This window comes from Rhinolophus ferrumequinum (genome assembly GCF_004115265.2).
Source record: "Rhinolophus ferrumequinum isolate MPI-CBG mRhiFer1 chromosome 15 unlocalized genomic scaffold, mRhiFer1_v1.p scaffold_54_arrow_ctg1_1, whole genome shotgun sequence".
Lineage (NCBI taxonomy): Eukaryota > Metazoa > Chordata > Mammalia > Chiroptera > Rhinolophidae > Rhinolophus > Rhinolophus ferrumequinum.
In genome coordinates, this window is record NW_022680357.1 from 13,764,210 (window position 1) to 13,782,435 (window position 18,226).

The window sequence follows — 18,226 nt, forward strand, 5'->3', positions numbered from 1 at the left end:
CAGGTTTTGAAATCAATCAGACCCGGGTTCAGACAAATCCCGGCTCTGCCTCTTACTAGCCGTGTGACCTTGGGCCCGTCCCTGCCCCTTGCTGAGCTCCATTTTCTTAACCTGGAGAGCGGTAACCCATTGTGGAAAAGGACAATCGTGTCATTTTTTTTCCCCCAGGAAGACTGTGCCCTTTTTAACTTGAATGTAAAGATTTTTGTTCCTTTTATCTCTGCTGTGTCCTAGAGTTCAGAAATACATGTTTTGTGACATAAAACTTATAAAAGTTTTCCTGTAGTGTGGCTATTTGATGATAATCAGAACATATAAGTGGAAAAATAAGCCATTTTTTGTTTGTTGGTTTTGTTTTTCCTGGCATAGGACGTTCTGGGCTGTAATACCTCACCAGTGCCCGGCTTCCAGCCCCAAGACGAGAGTCTGGTGTATTTGTGCTACGCGGTCTCCAAGGAAGATGGCTCGTTCTCCTTTCGTTCCTTGCCGAGTGGGGGCTATACTGTGGTGAGTGAAGCAGTTTCCGTTCTGTTGTGTTCGGGATTCTTCTGATGCAGGACGAGTCGATGCCATTGGTGTGGTGACGACTCAATGATTGGCCTGTGGTTTTGTGAACATTTTATGGAGCAGCTCCTTAGGAGAAGACTGACCCCTCAGGAGTAGCTGCAACAGTGCAAGCCTTCCTCTTTTAAAACCAGCCGCAGTTATGATGTACAGTTTCTCTTGGTCTGCCTTGAACCCCTGGTCACTTGTGGGTTGCTGGATCGATTGTCAGTATTGATGGTTGAGCCCTGTTATCGGCTCTGAGTAATGAGCAGACCCTTCCTCCCAGGTCCCATTCTACCGAGGGGAGAGGATCACCTTTGACGTTGCTCCTTCCAGACTTGACTTTACAGTGGAACATGACAGCCTGAAAATTGAGGTAAGAACTTGTCCTCCGGAGGGACAGGTGTTCGAGTTCCCATCCCTGGGCACAGGTAGTTGCAAACATGTTTTGTAAAAAAAGTCAGAATTTTATCTAAAAGGGCTGTTGGGAAAACAGAATCTTGTACTCTCTTCCAGGTTAGCCTGGAATCCACTAGATACCTCACGTCTCTTACACGGTGTCTTCATCGTAGAGAACTGGAGCCCTAGTTATAGCTACTGCTTTCAGTGAAATATATTTATTGAGTGTCACTGATATACGTCGCAGGTCCTCACTTAGGGGTGAGCGTATAGCAGTGACTAAAAGGAGGCAAAAATTCCTGTTCTTGTGGAACTCATGTTCTAATGGCAGAAAGAGACAATACACTTATAACTAAGTAAATTAGAAAGTATGTTAGACAGTGTGATGTGTTCTCTAGAAAAATAAAGCAAGAAAGAAGATAACACAGTTTCCAGGTTGAGACGGGTTGCAGTCTTATGTGGTGTTCTCGGGAAATCGTCACTGGGGGCGGGGGGGGCGGTGACATTTGAGCAACATCATGAAAGGCAAGAGGCAATAAACTGTACTTATATCTGTGGGAAGGGTGTTTAAGACAGAAGGACTGGCAGGTACAAAGGTCCTGAGGCAGGGGTGTGCCTAGAAGGTTTGGGGGAGCCCAGGAGGCCAGGGTGTCTGGAGTGGAGGGAGTGAGGAAGGGAGGAGGAGGAGAAAAGGTCAGAGAGATGATGGGGCAGGTTGGGCCTGGCCTGGTTGGCCACTCGGTGACAATTGGCAGCATTTTGGGTGAGGTGCAGAGCAGAGGGCAGGCGTGATCCCTCTGGCTGCCGTGTTGAGAAAAGCGTTCCCAGGGGGCAGGGTGGACGCAAGGGACCAATTAGGAGGCGGTGGCAGTAAACCCCGTGGAGCTGACCGCGCTTGGACCATGGTGATAGGGGTGGGTGGGGTGGTGGATGGCCTGAAAAACTCCCTAGACCCTAAAATACTAGGTTGGTGCAAAAGTAATTGCGGTTTTTGCAATTATTTTTAACCTTTTAAACCGCAGTTACTCTTGCACCAACCTAATATATGGTAAATGTGTTTTTCTTCACAATCATATCCTTAATTACAGAAGTGGAAAATGGTTGCTGTAGCAAATTTGCTAGATAGAGCAAATCCCAAAAGGAAATAAGTCTTTCATAAATGGACCACCCAGTGTTACAGTTATTGAAAAAATTAGATTTTTAATCGTTTTCTTTTAATGTTACGTTTGAAAGTGCTGGGTTAATGTACCCTAAATGAGTAGGAGCTACCATGTAGGTAACGTGCTCAGTGGGGTTCTGACTGTGCTTTGTGAGTTCCAGTAAAGCATTTGACCTCTGTGCTGTGCCCTGGAGTACAGGATAGAAGGGACAGAAAGTGAAGAGAAGGAATGGGGGCAGGTGAGTGGGGAAAGACATTCCAGATCACGAGCAAATACAAGTTTTTAAACAGAGACATGAATACAAGTTTTTAAACAGATCAATGAATGGAATTTCTGGGAGTGAGAGAGCTTGTAAGCTACATGAGGTCAGTCTTATTTTTGACTGTAGTCCTAACATGTGATTTAGTGCCTGGCACATAGTAGGCGCCTAGCAAAAGTGTTTGTTGAGTGGATATATGAATTAATAAGTGGGTCCTTTTTTGGGAAGGATCAAGAAGGGTTACCTGAATAAAAAGGAAGCTGTGTTATTTTTTTAAAGCTCTCTCAAATGCTGTGGCATAGATGCATTCATTCATTCATTCATTCACTCAGGAGTCATTTATTAAGTGCCTACTATATACCAGGTGCCTAAGACAAAAAAGGTCCCCATCTTCATGGACCTTACATTCTAATGAGAGGTAGACAAAGTATAAAACATCAAACAAGGACATTTCAGATATTGGCCTGTTTTTTGATGAAACTAATAAAATAGGTTAGTGTGACGGATAATGGTTGGCTGGGGCAGGAGGCAGGGACTACAGAGATAGGCTAGTCAGGGAAAGCTTCTTGGAGGCGGTGGCAGTTTGAAACCCGAATGATGAGAAGGAACGGGCTCCTCCCAGATCTTCTCCAGATGTGAGAGAAGATCCAGGCCAAGGTGTGAAAGCCACACGTGAAGATGGCATGTGGCCAGTGTGAGGAACAGGGATCAGGTGGCTGGAGCGCAGTGACTGCAGAGGGAGCAAAGCCACAGCATTCACGAGCGAGGAGGGCAGACACGTATCCACCGTGGAGCACTGCAGCCGGGGAACAGCTGGGGTTGAGTGAGGTGGTCCGGGCAGTCAGTGAGGATGTGAGTTCAGGTTGTGGGAAGAGCCCGGAAAAGGGCCCTGGAGACCTCGCTGAGGTGGAATCCATAGGACTGACGTCGGGGGTGTGGGGAAGGAGGTCCAAGGGGATGCTGGAGTTTAAGCCTGGAGACTGGAGGACAGCGTGGGGGTGTCTGGAGAGGAGGAGGCGGGAAGGCAGCAAGGCTGGGCGGGCTCTCGCCAGTCTGACTCGGTCTTTAACTGGAAAGTCAGCCTATAGACCTGTTGGAGGCGATTATTTGACAAACATCGGTGTGTTGGGAATACAAGAAAGGAGACAGACCCGGGAGATGTGCTTCCGGTGAGGGAGCCACGTGTGTGGCTGAGCTGGGAGGGAGCCTGACTGGCACATGGGTGGATGTGCCAAGGGAGGCTTGTGCCTCTCAGAACCTTCTTCCTGTTCCTCACCTTCCAGCCTGTGTTCCACGTCATGGGATTCTCTGTCACCGGGAGGGTCCTAAACGGACCCGAAGGAGAAGGTGTTCCCGAGGCAGTGGTCACTCTCAACAACCAAATCAAAGGTGGGCAGACATGTGGGCCCTGGGGCTGTTTACCAGGGCTAGTTCTTGATCCCCGAGAGGAACAAAGGAAATAAAACCTCAAGGACCCCATGACAAAATGCGTCTTTAAAAAAAAAGCAACACATTATTTATTTTTTTCAGTTCTAGTTGACATTTAATATTTTTTATATTAGTTCCAGGTGTACAACGTAGTGGTTAGACATTTTTATAATGGATGCAGTGATTCCCCCAATAAGTCTGGTACCCATCGGGTACTATCCATGGTTGTTGTGACCTTACTGATTATATCTCTATGCTGTACTTTACATCTCGTGACTGTTATTGTAACTACCAATTTGAGCTTCTTAATCCCTGTCCCTTTTTCACTCAGCTTCCCCACCCGCCTCCCCTCTGAAAATAAGCCAGCTTTCTATCGCAAGCATTCTTGTGTGTATGGAGGGCTCAGCGGTTGTTTGGGGCTCATCTTTTGTTTGTGAATTTTTGTTTCCAGTCAAAACCAAAGCGGACGGCTCATTCCGTCTGGAGAACATAACAACTGGCACATACACCATCCATGCGCAGAAAGAGAACCTCTACTTTGAAACTGTCACAATCAAAATTGCACCTAACACACCTCAGCTGGCTGACATCATTGCCACAGGGTAAGATGTTCGGGTGTGCGTCTGAAAGCGCCGGCGCCTGTCGGCAGCCAGCGGAGAACAAAATCCCCTGCCATCTGACTGTTTCCCCTAGGGATCCACGTTTGGCCTCGGACACCGATCGAGAAATTCAGGAAGATTAGTGCAAAATCTTACCGACTGAAGGCACTTCTATGTTGGATGCTTAAAGAAAATAACCTTGGTTCCAAGTTCAGATGGGTTTAAGTTAGAAAAAGACCTTTCGTGTCTGACTTCACGTCTGCGGACCTTTTCCTGGCGTAATTCTTGAGGACTTTGGAAGATGGTGTAGTTGGTTGAGAATGTTCGTTGTGAGACGCTTTGGGTCATTGGCATGGTTCTTCCTCCTTTGTTGTGCTTAACGTGAGCATGTGAGAGGATGCGCTGTGGTTGAATTTGTAGTCCTGTCACGTAGTGATGCCATGTAGGGCAAAGAACCCAGGCCTTGGGGTCAGCTTTCTCTCTCCTGCGTGTAACCTGTCCAACAGGATGCTGCCATCTTTCTTTGAGACAGCAGTAGGTGCCCACTGAACAGTGACTTCAGAGGAGAGGGACAGCGTTGGCTTGGAGAGGAGCAGCAGGAAAAAGGGTGGCCGCCTGAGGAGCCGGAGTGGACGGCAGCGTAAAGCTTGGTGTCGCCGGTGCAGGAAGTGCCCAGGCAAAGGATGAAGCGGGAGGGGCCCATCTCAGAGGCCTTTTCACTCCCCAGAAGATGGGGGCGTTCTCTGCTAGGGGTCAAGGGGCCAGTGAACCATGTGGGCATGGAGTTAACATGGTTAGGCTTTGGCATTCGGGGGTGGCACGATGGAGCATGGCTGTGCTTGGGACAAAGCTTGGGCACAGGAAGCCTGAAAACAGAGTTGGTGAGGGCTTGTCTTACAGGGAAGTCAAGGACAGACTGGAAATGTATTCAGGGGTCCCCCGTTTGAGAAGCAAGATGCCTGTTGTGCCACGGGCTGTGGGCAGGGAGAGGAGCACGGTCAGGGATGAGGGTTCAGTTTTGGGGTCTGTAGGACCCCTAGGTGGAGCTCTCCAACAGGTGCTTGGCTCGATTGTAGATCTGGAAGGTTTGGCTGCAGGTGGCAGCCAGAGCCATGAATGCGTCAGAGCAGGTAGAACTGGGAGATCGGTTGACCAGAAATCGAATGCTGGTTTGACGGATGGCCTTGGGAACCTGGGATGGTGACTTTTAGGTATGAGGTGGTGCTGGATGGTCAGGAAGGTCCATGCAGCTGAGCCCTGAAAACACAGTCCATTGGCTTGGGCACGGAGGAAGCTATAGTGACCATTTTCTGTAGACAGCTGGGGATCAAGGTTCAGTGCTGAATGGGACACGAGGAAGCACATCACCTGTGGAACCTGGTGCCCTCAGAAAATAACTTGTGGACTGACGTCCTCCCTGTTTCCCTTTATAAACATTTCTGAGCAGCTCCTCTGGGCGAGGCACTTACCCTAGAAATGCTAGGAAATGCTGGGTGTGTAACAGTGAAAAGAAACCTAATGTTCCAAAGACAGGGTTTTCATCCTGTTGGGGAGACAGATTAAGAGGAAGAAATGTGGTTGTAAGTTACAGTAGGTCTTGTGCGGGGAAGGGAGCGTGAGCTCTGAGAGGACTTGACTTAGGTGGGTCTATGGAAGGCTTCTCTGAGTCGCTGAGACTCAAAGTTAGCTCAGTGAAGAACCTCCCAGCAGAGAGAACAGCGTGGCCAAGGCCTGCGAGGGAGAGGGGAGCTCTCGGGAAGGCAGCCAGCGAGGCTGGAGGCAGCTGGCGGGGTGGGAGAGCCACGTGTCCTTGTAGCGGTCTTGTGGGGATGGGCTTTTCAGCAAGGGAACGATGTGGATCAGGCCGTTTTAGGAAGTTGCTTTGGTCTTCACCCCCCCCGCCCCCCCTGGCTGCTGTGCGGTGAATGGATCAGAGGGAAGCCAGAGTATAAGCGCCTACACAGGACGCTGTGACAGTTGTCTGGAGGAGATGTGGCTGGGGCCAGGCTGCTGGCAGGGGACGGAGTGAGAAGTTGATGGATTTGGTGGTGACATGGAGAGAGAATCAACAGGCTTTGTGCTGTGGGTTTATTACGTGAGCAACTGGGCAGATGGAGGAGGTGCCGTTCACGGAGACGGGAAATATATTTATATTGATTTTCTTTAAAATGGAATGTTTGGGTCAAAGTAAGAAAAATTACGTTTGTTGAGTGTCTTTGGAAAAATCCATCATTTTTCTTTTGGGCCAACATATCACATTTGCCTTTTAATTTATTGCTATTTCTTACTTAAAAAAATTTTTTCCCACTCTGTTTGACGAACGTCCAAATGACTATGCGAATATAGTTATCTCACAATGTACCAAAATGACCAATGTGTATCCATAAATTATTAAGTCCTGATGAAAGAATTTATTGGCAAAAATAAAGTTTTAAGGGCTTCGCTATAAAAAAACAGTCTCTTACCAGCTTTTTAGTTTATTTGTCTAAGCGAAACCAAAATACGTTTGAGGTTTGGGTAACTGGGCACTTCTCTTTAATTGAGAATATGAGCTAAAGCAGATCTTATGGTTCCAATATTTAAAATTTACAGAGGCAAAGAGATTCACCTTGGACCAAATAAGATGACATTCCCCTTGATACGGTCATGAATCCGGAGAACACGAAAGGTCCTTAAGAATAATTCATCAGTATTTTCTCTTCCTGTCTTTTTATTCGGATAGTGCGAAGTAGGAGAATGTGAGAACCAAAGCACATACGTTTCATCTGCATCAGGGGCTCGCACACGTTTTCTGTCAAGGTCCAGAGAATAAATACTCTATGCTTCGTGGGCCATACGGTCTCTGTGACGAAATGTGCCATAGATAATTCCTAACCGAGCGGGCCTGACTGTGTTCCAATAAAACTTTATTTACAACACTGAAGGTTGACTTTCATAGAATTTTTAGGTGTCATGAAATATTCTTCTTTGGATTTGATTTTCCTTTTAACCCTTTAAAAGTATGGAAATGGAAGTGGGAAAACCATCCTCACCTCAGGTTCATGCAAAAACAGGTGGCTGGTGAGAATGGCCCATGGGCCATCGTTTCTCGGCTCCTCAGTGGATTGTGAGCGCATGTGGCCGGGCCAGTCACTTCACGCTAAGAAATGCCTGGGCTTTTCATTATTTTTAGATTTCATGCGCACAATATTCCACCATCTTGTTCCTCCTGCTATTTTTTTGTTTGCGGCGGAATGGGTGTTCCAGCATTTAGTGTGCCCCGTAATTACCCAGCATTGAATCCGACAGTTTTTAATACCTTTCTATCAAAAGGAACAAGTGATTTTTATCTAAAATGCTTCTTTAAGGTTAGGAAATAGAACCTTTTGTAAGCTCAAGAAACAAGTGTGGCCTCCAGCTGCGGTCCGATATTCCACTTTCACACGTTAACTGACTGAAACCTGAAGAGCTTCATCTTTCTCAGGGAGTGGACGTGCCTTTTGTGGGCCGCTCAAGTTGCAGTGTTTTACACACGGTGCAGGTGGCCTCCACTCTGCGTCATTACCTTGAAAGGGGTAATGAGAATATAGTTATGTCATTATCTATTCCCACCTATAAAAGTTATAAGGTGCTTTTGTGGCTCCTGGGTCCTAAGAAGTTCAACCTGAGCTTTTGTATTTTTCTAACTTAATTACCTTTTCTTTCAGATTGTTCTTATCCATGCATTATATGTAAACACAGGCGAGGAAGGCATCTGATAACCCTGCTTTGTTTTATGGCCTGGGTAATGTCACAGTTCCTTTCAAGGATTAGCCCACATTCTCAGCCTGTGGCTGCTCCATTGTCAGTGATGCAATTACCTGAAACATTTTTATCATCTACAGATTTTTCTGGAAGTCGCTTTCTCAGTGGGGATTGCCAGATGTCACCCAGAACACACACACACACACGCACACGCACACGCACACACACACACCACACGCACACCCTGTGCTGGGCCCCTGCTCTGACATTTCCCTTATTCAGAAAGAGGTCCAGTCTTCTTTCTGAAGGTTGCTTTTAAAACTGGAGTCATTGGGGCGGCATCTTTATTAAGATTAAACTGGTCTCAGGGACCATGGCTGGAAGATGGACACGTAATGTTGGTTGATAAGTGCCTTTCCTGTTACTGATTGAGTTCTCGTGCTGGAATGAATGGTCCCCTCGTTGCAGGTTCAGCGTGTGTGGCCAGATATCAATCATTCGCTTCCCGGACACTGTCAAGCAGATGAGTAAATACAAAGTTGTCCTGTCGTCTCAAGACAAGGACAAGTCTTTGGTCACCGTGGAGACAGATGCTCATGGATCGTTTTGTTTCAAAGCAAAACCAGGGACCTACAAAGTCCAGGTACGATGGTTTTGTTCTACTTAACATATTTGGAAAAAAGTGGTGGTTTTTAAAAGGGTTATTACCAGCCCAAATGGGTTCGAGAAGGAGCATTTCCATTCCCAACTTCTTACTTTGAAACCTTCACATTCCTGCATGTCACAGTTAGTGGAGCACATAGGTAACTAGTTTAAAAATGAGGCAACAGGCCCTCGTATTATCCAGGCCTGATGTTTATTAGGGGTTAGTATCTGGCTGCCAGTCGTGCCTCCGCCTTCTCAGGCTTCTGGCTGCTGTAGAATAGCCATGAGTCCCGAAGGAGATAAAAAAGAACTCTATTGATGGCTGCTCAGTAACTTCTAGAAGCAGTGCATGGCGTCTAGAACCCGAGGCCAATACGGAACTTCCCTTTCCTGCCTCGCCTTGAATGGAAGATTCTGGGCAGGCTCCTCTGATTGCTCCATCCAGGCAGGGAGAGGCTGGGAGACCCTGGCCTGTGGTGTCACTGCAAGGGTGAAGGTCTAAGCGCAGCTGGGCAAGAGACAAGGCAGAACGAGAGGTCAGCCCGCTGTGCTTCTCAGGGCAGTGAACAAGCCCACAGGGAAAGACTGTCCCACTCGCTCTCGTATCTCACCCAGCAAGTCAGCTGTTGCTCTCCTCCCTGAGGAAGAGCAAGTGAGGGAATGGAAAGGCTCTGCAACGTTCCTTCTAAGGCTTGGTGTCCTCCAGGGCAAATGGGATGCCCCCTCTAAACGGGGTAGCATTGGAGGACAGCAGTCTCCCTGCTTCCACCGGTCAGTGGGGTATGTGGGTTGACGGCCCCTTTCCTGGCCAGCTAGCTTCTTGGAAAGTTGGCCACAGTGAAGCCCTTGGAAGCCCTTTCGGAAGTGTGATAAGGGACTTACCCAAGGACGGGCAATTCCGGGCTGCAATCTTTACTAGGGATGAAATAGGTGACCACCGGCCCCTTTCCTAGTACCTACCTGCTGGTAGCCTGAGAAAGGACATCAGAAGAAAGGAAGAAGAAAATGACCTAATTCCATTCGTGGCCATCCACGCAGCGTCGACAAGTTCATAGCTTATGTCGTGAGTGACCTCAGCCAGGAGAGTGTTCAGCTGGGATTTAGTATGGATCCCACCCAGTGTACAGGTGACTGATGACAGCTCATGTGTCTCTGTGGACAGTTTGGCCCGATACGCTTCTGTGCATACCGTAGCCCTGAAGACGAGTTTTTTAATATCTGATTAGAAATGTGTTTTCTTCAGACAGGCTGCTTGCAGATTTGTTGTGAGCATAAAACTCGGCCTAGAAGTGTCCCTTGGTCCTTTGAAACCCATTTAGCCGTGGGCCCAGACGAACGTTCTGGTGTCCTGTAGGCCAGGGGGGCAGTAGCCCCGATGCCACCGCTGACCTTGTCCCATGTTCCCTCAGGTGATGGTTCCCGAGGCAGAGACCAGAGCGGGCCTGACGTTGAAGCCCCAGACGTTCCCTCTTGTTGTGAAGGACCGGCCCGTGCTGGACGTGGCCTTTGTACAGTTTTTGGCATCAGTTTCTGGGAAGGTCTCTTGTTTAGGTAAGATGTCCATTGAAAGCAAGAACATGTAGTTTCAAAGAAGGTGGTGGGGTTTGGGGTAGCTTTTTCTCATTGGGCAGCTTTGGAGACGATGCCGAAACTGCTTCTAGGCAGTAGTTTTGGGGAGTCCGTGTTGTATCCAGGTCTTTCCAAAAAAATGCCACAGCAAGTCACTAGAAACTCTTATTTCCCTTGGAGTATTTCTGCTTTGTCTCCCAAAAGAACACGTGGTACTCTTTCTCCCTTCTGTCTCTGAAAGGAAGGTGGCATGAGGCCCAGGTTTCAATCCCAGCTCTGTCACTTACCAGGTTTGAGACTGTAAGCATTTACTTGCCCAGCCTCAGTTTTACTTCTGTAAAATGGGAACACTACTGCTGTCAGAGGGTTTTAATGAAGCTTAAATGTGGTTATGTCAGGAGTCAGTGTAGCACAGTGACTGTGTAGGCTCTTGAATCAGATTACATAGGATGGAACCTTCACTGTATGAGCTGGGACAAGTTACTTAACCTCTCTGTGCTTTGAGTCCCTCATCTGCAATACAGAGATGATGATAATCCCTGCCTCCTAGGGTTGTGGCGAGGACCAAATGAGTTAAGGTATGTATAGCCTTTAGGAATACCTGGAACACAGCAAGAGCCGTTTAAATCTTTGCTATTATTAGTAATGTTGTTGTTATGATAAAGGGCCCAGTTCTATGCCTGGTATAAAGGGGACATTCAATAAAGTTTTGTCACCTTTCTCTCTCTTTCTCTGGCTGCTGTAGTTGTTCCATAGACATTACTTACGCCATTTCAGTAAATGGTGGAGCTGCTTGGATCATTGGTGGCTTCCTTGTCGGGCATTGATGACCTGCCAGGAGGGCACTTTTTAGAAAAAGTGTAGCTGCATATTTAGCTTTAAAGGAACCCTCCTGGCACTGCCCTGCAGGAGATCAACGTAGCAGGTAGCACGCAGAGGTTAAGGGCCCAGACGTGCCGTGTTCAGGAGGGCAGTCAAACAAGGACATCCCGTCTTTTCTCTGCAGACACCTGCGGTGACCTGCTGGTGACCCTGCAGTCCCTGAGCCGCCAGGGTGAGAAGCGGAGCCTCCAGCTCTCTGGCAAGGTCAACTCAATGACTTTCACGTTTGACAGCGTGCTTCCTGGAAAATACAAAAGTAAGAACCTAAGGCAGCCCCTCGGGGCCCTCACACACTTCCTGTCTTCCCTTACATTCTAAAACCCAACTCTCAAATTTCGCCCCAACTGTGCACCTTTACTTGTTTGAGTCTTCTTTGCCCCTTGACCTTGAATGTGCATTAGTTAGCATTGGGCGGTAAAGGCAGGAGCTGAGGCTCTGTGAACCAACTGCCGCCTTATCAGGGCAACCTACACACTTCTCTTTTGGGAGGGTGCCCGTATTTATGCCATTTTATTTCTAAATGCTGGAGAAGAGAGTATGAAATCACACATTATGTGCTCTACCACTTAGCCTTGGGTGACAACCACGGCAGTCCCGAAGGCTCAGTTTTCTGGTCTGTAGCAGGAGCACTAGACTGTTTGCAGAATGTAAGTCTCCATGAAACAGCTGGTAAAGCCCTTGCCCCAGTGCCTGGGTGAGCAGTAGGTGCTGGCAAACGTCAGTCCTCTGTGCCCTGCCTTTCTTGTGAAGCCACCTATTGCCTGTGCTTCCTCTCCTTCAGAGCTCAGCGTGGAGTGGCTGGCAGTGGATAGCTTCTAAGGCAGACCGCTTTTTCAGGGGCGTTACGTGTATTATGTCAGGTGTCGGCAAAATGCGGCCCGAGGGCTGACGGCCTGTGTTCATTAAGTTTTAGTGCAACACACCCATGCACATTTGTTTATGTCTGTGGCTGCTCGTGTGCTGTAAACACAGAATTGAATAATTGAGACCGTGTGGCCTACGAAGTTGAAAAAATTTGGTCTGTCTTGTTAGAGAAAAAGTTTGCTGATCCCTGAATATCTTACCTGTAGCCTGATCGTTTGGCACAGTTGAATTTCTTTCTTAGTGATTTTAATGGCCATTGGTTTGTTTTTCTTTAGCAGTTACTTTTTCCAAACATTGCTAGCTATATAAATATACATATGTACGTATATATGTGAATATATATGTGTGTGTGTATGAATGTGTATACATATATGTATTGTGTGTGTGTATAAAATGTTTATTGATACACATACACACACACACACACATACACACGCTTTTAAAAAACTTAGTGAATTTGTTGGAACTTTTTCTTGGTGGCGTCTAGGGAGGTGGTACGCTCTATACCCACACGTCTCTTTGTGTTATGTGCTTTTCCAGTAAGTATCACGCATGAGGATTGGTGCTGGAGGAACAAGAGTCTGGAGGTGGAAGTTCTGGAAGAGGACGTGTCAGCGATTGAGTTTAGGCAGACGGGCTACATGCTGAGATGTTCCCTTTCTCATGCCATCACTCTGGTATGCACGGCTTCTGAGGACCCTCTGTCTGGAAGGGCGCTGGCCTTTTGAAAGCAAGGACTGGCGTGCTCAGAAGATTATAACCATAGTCGAGTCAGATTTCCTTTCCTGCCCCTCCGCTCCGCCACCTGTTATAGAAAGCATCACCAGCATTTCCAATCCCTCAGTGGAAGACGCCTTTATTTGGGAGATTTCCTGGCCCCACACTAACTTCTAACTTCGGTGATTTGGGGAAGCCATTGATGTTGCACAAAGGGCAGTGGTTTTGTAGGCTTGGGCAAGTTCATTTAATGTTTCTGAGCCTCAGTTTTCTCCTCTAAAATTGGGATCACAGTATCCACTTCTCAGAGTTATAGTGAGGTTTAAGTGAGGCTCTTACGTATTTAACATGTCCTTGGCGTACACTGCTGTTATTTCACAAGTAGCTGAGTCAGTTTCCCCAGGAGACGTGTTTTGGTGCAGAGGTCAGAGCTGTGAGGCAGGATCTGATTCTCTTGCTGATGGGGTCTTTGTGGCCTGATAGGCCGTATGCTACGTGAGTTCCAGGAAAGGGAACATCTGTGCAGGTCCATTCATGGATTTCATTTAAATTTTGACTTCCGGCTGTGGTAAATGTCTTTGTCAGGTGCCAGCAGAGAAATGGAGGCAGATGGCAATTAAATGATTGCTTGTGTTAGACACTGGAGGGATTGAAACTGGTGTTTTCAACGCCAGTCGACTGCTCTGTTTAACTACAAATGCTAAACAAACAGCTTTGTTTCAGGAGATGGGTTAATTAATATCCAGTAGAGAATAAGGGACAGGCATGTAGGAAACCATTGCTTCCCTTAAATCCTCCAGTGCATTTGTTTCCCTTCACGTAACATTCACGTTCCTGAACGATAGTCAGCAAGGCCCTTCCCTCACTCCCACCTGACCTCCTACCACTCCACCTCACTCACTGGGCCCCAGCACACCGGCCTCTCCAGTTCCGCACCAAGCTTGGTCCCTCCTCTGGGCCTTTGCACATGCTCTCCCTCTGCCTGGAACGCCGTGTCTTCTCCAGAAATGCGTGTAGTTGGATTTTCTCATCATTCAGCCTGCAGCCGCACTGTTCCCTACTCACGAGAGGCCAGCCCTGAGACCAGTCTCTGCGGTGATCACTCCATATCCTGCCCCCCGGTTTATTTTCCTCAGATCTCTCGGTTGCTTACTGGCTGAAATCCACTAATTGTTGACTGCATTGATTTTCTGTCTTCCCACATGAGAATATAAGACCCCTGAGAACAGGAGCCTTGTCAGCAACCAAGGCCCAGCTCTGGGTCTGTCACATAGCAGGTGCTCAATAAATATTAGTTGACTGAATGAAAAAGGGTCCGCTTCTGTTGGAAGTTTTTGGAGGTTTTTAATTTTCCTGTGGCACCCAACTGCTCAAATGATTAATGGGCAAAACAGATGACTGGTTCAGAAACAGAAATATTATTAATCATCTTGTGTCTCCCTCTCCCCCAGTAAGTTATTGTATTGACTTTGGTCCCTTAGGAATTTTATCAGGATGGAAATGGACCTGAGAATGTGGGGATTTATAACCTTTCCAAAGGAGTCAACCGCTTCTGCCTGTCCAAGCCTGGTGAGTCTGAGAGGATGGATGTGCTGCACCTTAGGGAAATGGAAAAGTACCAGAGGATGGTTTTAAAGGCATTTTTTTCTACCTCGGTTCTGTTAGCATCAAGCTACTAATTTTGGTTGTAGTTATCCTATTCTGGTTTTTCTGTCTCTTTCCTCTGGAGGGAGCAGTGTTTTTAACCAAAGAATTAGAGCTGGGGATTGGCAATGGTCTTTTGGGCTTGAGCTGGATAGAGATACCTCTGTGGCCTGAAACTTTCACTTTGATTTATTTATTTTTCAATTACAGTTGACACATAATATTAGTTCCAGGTGTAAACCATAGTGATTAGTCTCTTTCACTGTTAAAAATATTACACCATTGTCCAATGATTTCTCCCTAAGAGTGATCTTTTTAAAATAAAAATTAGATCATCTCCCATCTTGCTTAAAGTATTTCGGTGGCTTCCTTCTCTTTTAACAACTTTATTGAGGTGCAATTTGCAGACCATAAAATGGCAGGCCCATTTAAAATGTACAATGCAACGATCTGTAGTAAATTTACCAAGGGGTATCCCAGGAATATCCTTCATGCATATTTACAGTTCATCTCCATTTCGAGCCCCAGGCAGGCAGCCACTAATCTAGTTTTTGTCTTTATGGGTTTGCCTTTTTTGGACATTTCATATAAATGAAATCATACGATACTGGTATTTTGTCTGGCTCCTTTCATTTAGCATGTTTTTGAAATTCATACTGTTTTGAAGTTCATGTAGCAAGTATTAGTGGTTTGTTCCTTTTTATTACCGAAGAGTATTCCATTGTATTTTTATATCATATTGTGTGTTTCCATTTACCAATTGATGGATAGTTTTAGTTTTTGGCTATTACGAATAATGTTGCTATGAACATTCATTTATAAGTCTTGGTAGGGATATCTGTTTTCATTATTTCGGGGTTAACACCTAGGAATGGAATTACGATTAGGTTGGTGCAAAAGTAATTGCAGTTTTTGCAATTACTTTTAATCTTTTACACCACAATTACTTTAAAAAAAAATTTTTTTTTTAATTGGGGAAGGGGAACAGTGTGTACTTCCAGGACTTTTTTCCAAGTCAAGTTGTTGTCCTTTCAGTCTTAGTTGTGGAGGGCACAGCTCAGCTCCAGATCCAGTTGCCGTTGCTAGTTGCAGGGGGCACAGCCCACCATCCCTTGTGGGAGTCGAACTGGCAACCTTGTGGTTGAGAGGACGTGCTCCAACCAACTGAGCCATCCAGGAGCTCAGCGGCAGCTCAGCTCAAGATGCCATGTTCAATCTTAGTTGCAGGGAGCGCTGCCCACTATCCATGTGGGACTCGAGAAATCGAACTGGCAACCTTGTGGTTGAGAGCCTGCGCTCCAACCAATGGGGCCATCAGGGAGGCAGCTCAGCTCAAGGTGCCGTGTTCAATCTTAGTTTCAGGGGGCAGAGTCCACCATCCCTTGTGGGACTCGAGGAGTTGAACCGGCAACCTTGTGGTTGAGAGCCCAGTGGCCCATGTGGGAATTGAACCGGCAGCCTTTGGAGTTAGGATCATGGAGCTCCAACTGCCTGAGCCACCGGGCCGGCCCCGCAATTACTTTTGTACCAACCTAATAGATCATATGGTAAATTTATGTTTAATTTTTTTAAGAAACTGCCAAATTATTTTCTGAAGAGTCTGTATGTACCATTTCATATTCCCATTAGCAAAGCATGAGGGTTCCTGTTTTTCTGCATCTTCAGCAACATTTATTGTCAGTGTTTTTGACTTTTGAGTGTAAAGTGGTATCTCATTGTACTTTTCAAGATAAAATACAAAATCCTAAGCTGACCTTGAACTCCTGTATAATCTAGCCCTGTTTGCCCTTTTCTCCACTCTGATCGCTCTGTCCTTCTGTGTGGAAGTTAGGATGCCTTTGGCTGCAAGTAACAAAATCTGTACAACAATATCCTTAAGAAGTAGTGGTTAATTTGGCTCAGTAACAAAGTCTGCCAGCATGTGGCTACAAGCATGGGTTCAGCAGCTGGTAGATGTTAGAGATGGTATCTTTATGATTCTTTTAGCCCTTTCCCTTGTATTGTTTCCCTTGTGTTTTCAAGAAAGCCACCATTCCCTCCAAAAATTTGTTATGTTTAAGGCAGGAAGACCAGGAGAGGGGCAGGCAAATGTAAACCCCTTTTACGTCTTATTGGCCAGACACATGTCACATGGTCGCTTCTAGCTGCAAGGGAGGCTGGGACAGTGGGATATGTTGCTGAGGCTGAACACACTGCCACCTTAAACATAAACCCGGGTCTGATAGTGAGGAAGGAAGGACAGCTGTTGGGGAAGCAAGTAGCAAGTCTGTGGTTCAGATGCTGTTCTCTGCCTGAGTGCTGTCCCTTACGCCCCACCGCCTCACCCAGCTGTGCCTTCCTACCCATCACTTCCTGGTTCAAGTATTATTTCCCCGGGGGGAGGATGGCCTTCCAGTGTCGGTTAGATCTCCCTGTCATGCTCTTGCCCACAGCACTCAGTTCATTGCCTGGGCTGCACTTAGCACAGCTGGTCTGCTTGTGGCTGTCACAGGCTTCTCTCTTTCTCTCTAGATGGTAATCCCCAGGAGGCTAGGAGCTGTGTCTGTTTTGTTCCCCACTATGTCCCAATCCCTCGCACCATACATGGCTTGTAGTAGGTGCTGGTGCTCTGTTAACATTTGTCAAGAGAACAAAACGAATGGAGAAACCCAGTATTAAAAAGTGCACTGGGCCTACTCAGTTGATGAAAACAGCAGAGGTCGGGGTTTTGTAGGAAGTACGGGCAGAATGTTGGTTAATTGGCCTTTGGGGGAATTCATTGAAAGGCTTTGCTCTGTCCTGAAATTGACTGTCTTCCTCTGGCAAATGACGGCACGTGCTCCTAATGGAATGTTTCTCTGCGTAAGGTAATGGCACGGAAATGTTTTCTGTGACTATTTCATAATTTGGGGGGCCTTCCCCTGCTCCATGCCCCTTGTTGGGGATATTTATAGGAATTTCAGGCTGTGATTGTCTTTTGGATCTTTAATAGAGTCCTCAAGTAGAAAATTCTCAGTCTGAGTTGCGGTAGAAGGTACTTCTTCTGCAAGCATCTGTTAGCATGTCTTGGGCAGATCACACGACAGTGTGAGTTGTTACATTCCGGAAATGAAAATCCTGAGCTTGCGAGTGGACCATTGGATGGATTGGGTCATGGGGGAGACGCCGGCATGGGCAGCGGAAAAGGCGTTTCTGGTCCCGTTGTCACACACCCGTGATGTGCTCTGGTCTTTAGGTGATGTGGTGCCTTTGCACTTCAAATGTTGCAATCGCTTCGCATGGTAGACACCCTTCTCTGAGAATCTCTTTTGCTTTCCTGGCTGCAGGCGTGTACAAGGTGACCCCACGGTCCTGCCACCGGTTTGAGCAAGCGTTCTACACCTATGACACGTAAGCTGGGTGCTCACTGCTCTGGGGTTATGCGCCTTCTGTGGGGAGCGAGTGTGCCTCTCTGCCGTCATTTCTGAGAGCTGGTGGAATTTTTTGTGTTTTTTTCTGGAAGAAGTTAGGTGTTAAAAAGAGTGTCTAGATTAGGATTTTAAGGTACTTGAGTAAATTATTGAGGAAGTGGAGGTAGGATCTTTTTCCCTAAAATTTCGTAAACCCAGGATGGAAGGCTGTGGTTTTGACCTTTCTTAAATAGAATCTTTGGTAAATCTTCCTCCCGCCCTCCCTGATGGGAATTCTCAAGCTCAAGCCCACCATTTTTCGATTTTTGCAAATGTTTGTGGAGTGTCACTGGGACTTGGAGATGTAATGTTTTGGAGAGGAGGATTAGTTTATTTTTTTCCCCAGAAACACTGGTACGTATT

The 18,226-nt window shown here is 46.8% G+C and overlaps 1 protein-coding gene across 1 annotated transcript in view; it reads left to right on the plus strand.

The window, feature by feature from the left end:
- Positions 1 to 18,226, plus strand: part of LOC117019636 (nodal modulator 1) — a 48,172-nt gene that overhangs the window by 13,606 nt on the left and 16,340 nt on the right. Inside the window, exons 8-17 of the mRNA XM_033101636.1 lie at positions 370 to 507; positions 833 to 922; positions 3,648 to 3,753; positions 4,244 to 4,394; positions 8,583 to 8,757; positions 10,169 to 10,310; positions 11,335 to 11,466; positions 12,615 to 12,751; positions 14,273 to 14,360; positions 17,741 to 17,804. Coding sequence (XP_032957527.1) covers positions 370 to 507; positions 833 to 922; positions 3,648 to 3,753; positions 4,244 to 4,394; positions 8,583 to 8,757; positions 10,169 to 10,310; positions 11,335 to 11,466; positions 12,615 to 12,751; positions 14,273 to 14,360; positions 17,741 to 17,804 — 1,223 coding nt within the window. The remainder of the gene's footprint in view (positions 1 to 369; positions 508 to 832; positions 923 to 3,647; positions 3,754 to 4,243; positions 4,395 to 8,582; positions 8,758 to 10,168; positions 10,311 to 11,334; positions 11,467 to 12,614; positions 12,752 to 14,272; positions 14,361 to 17,740; positions 17,805 to 18,226) is intronic.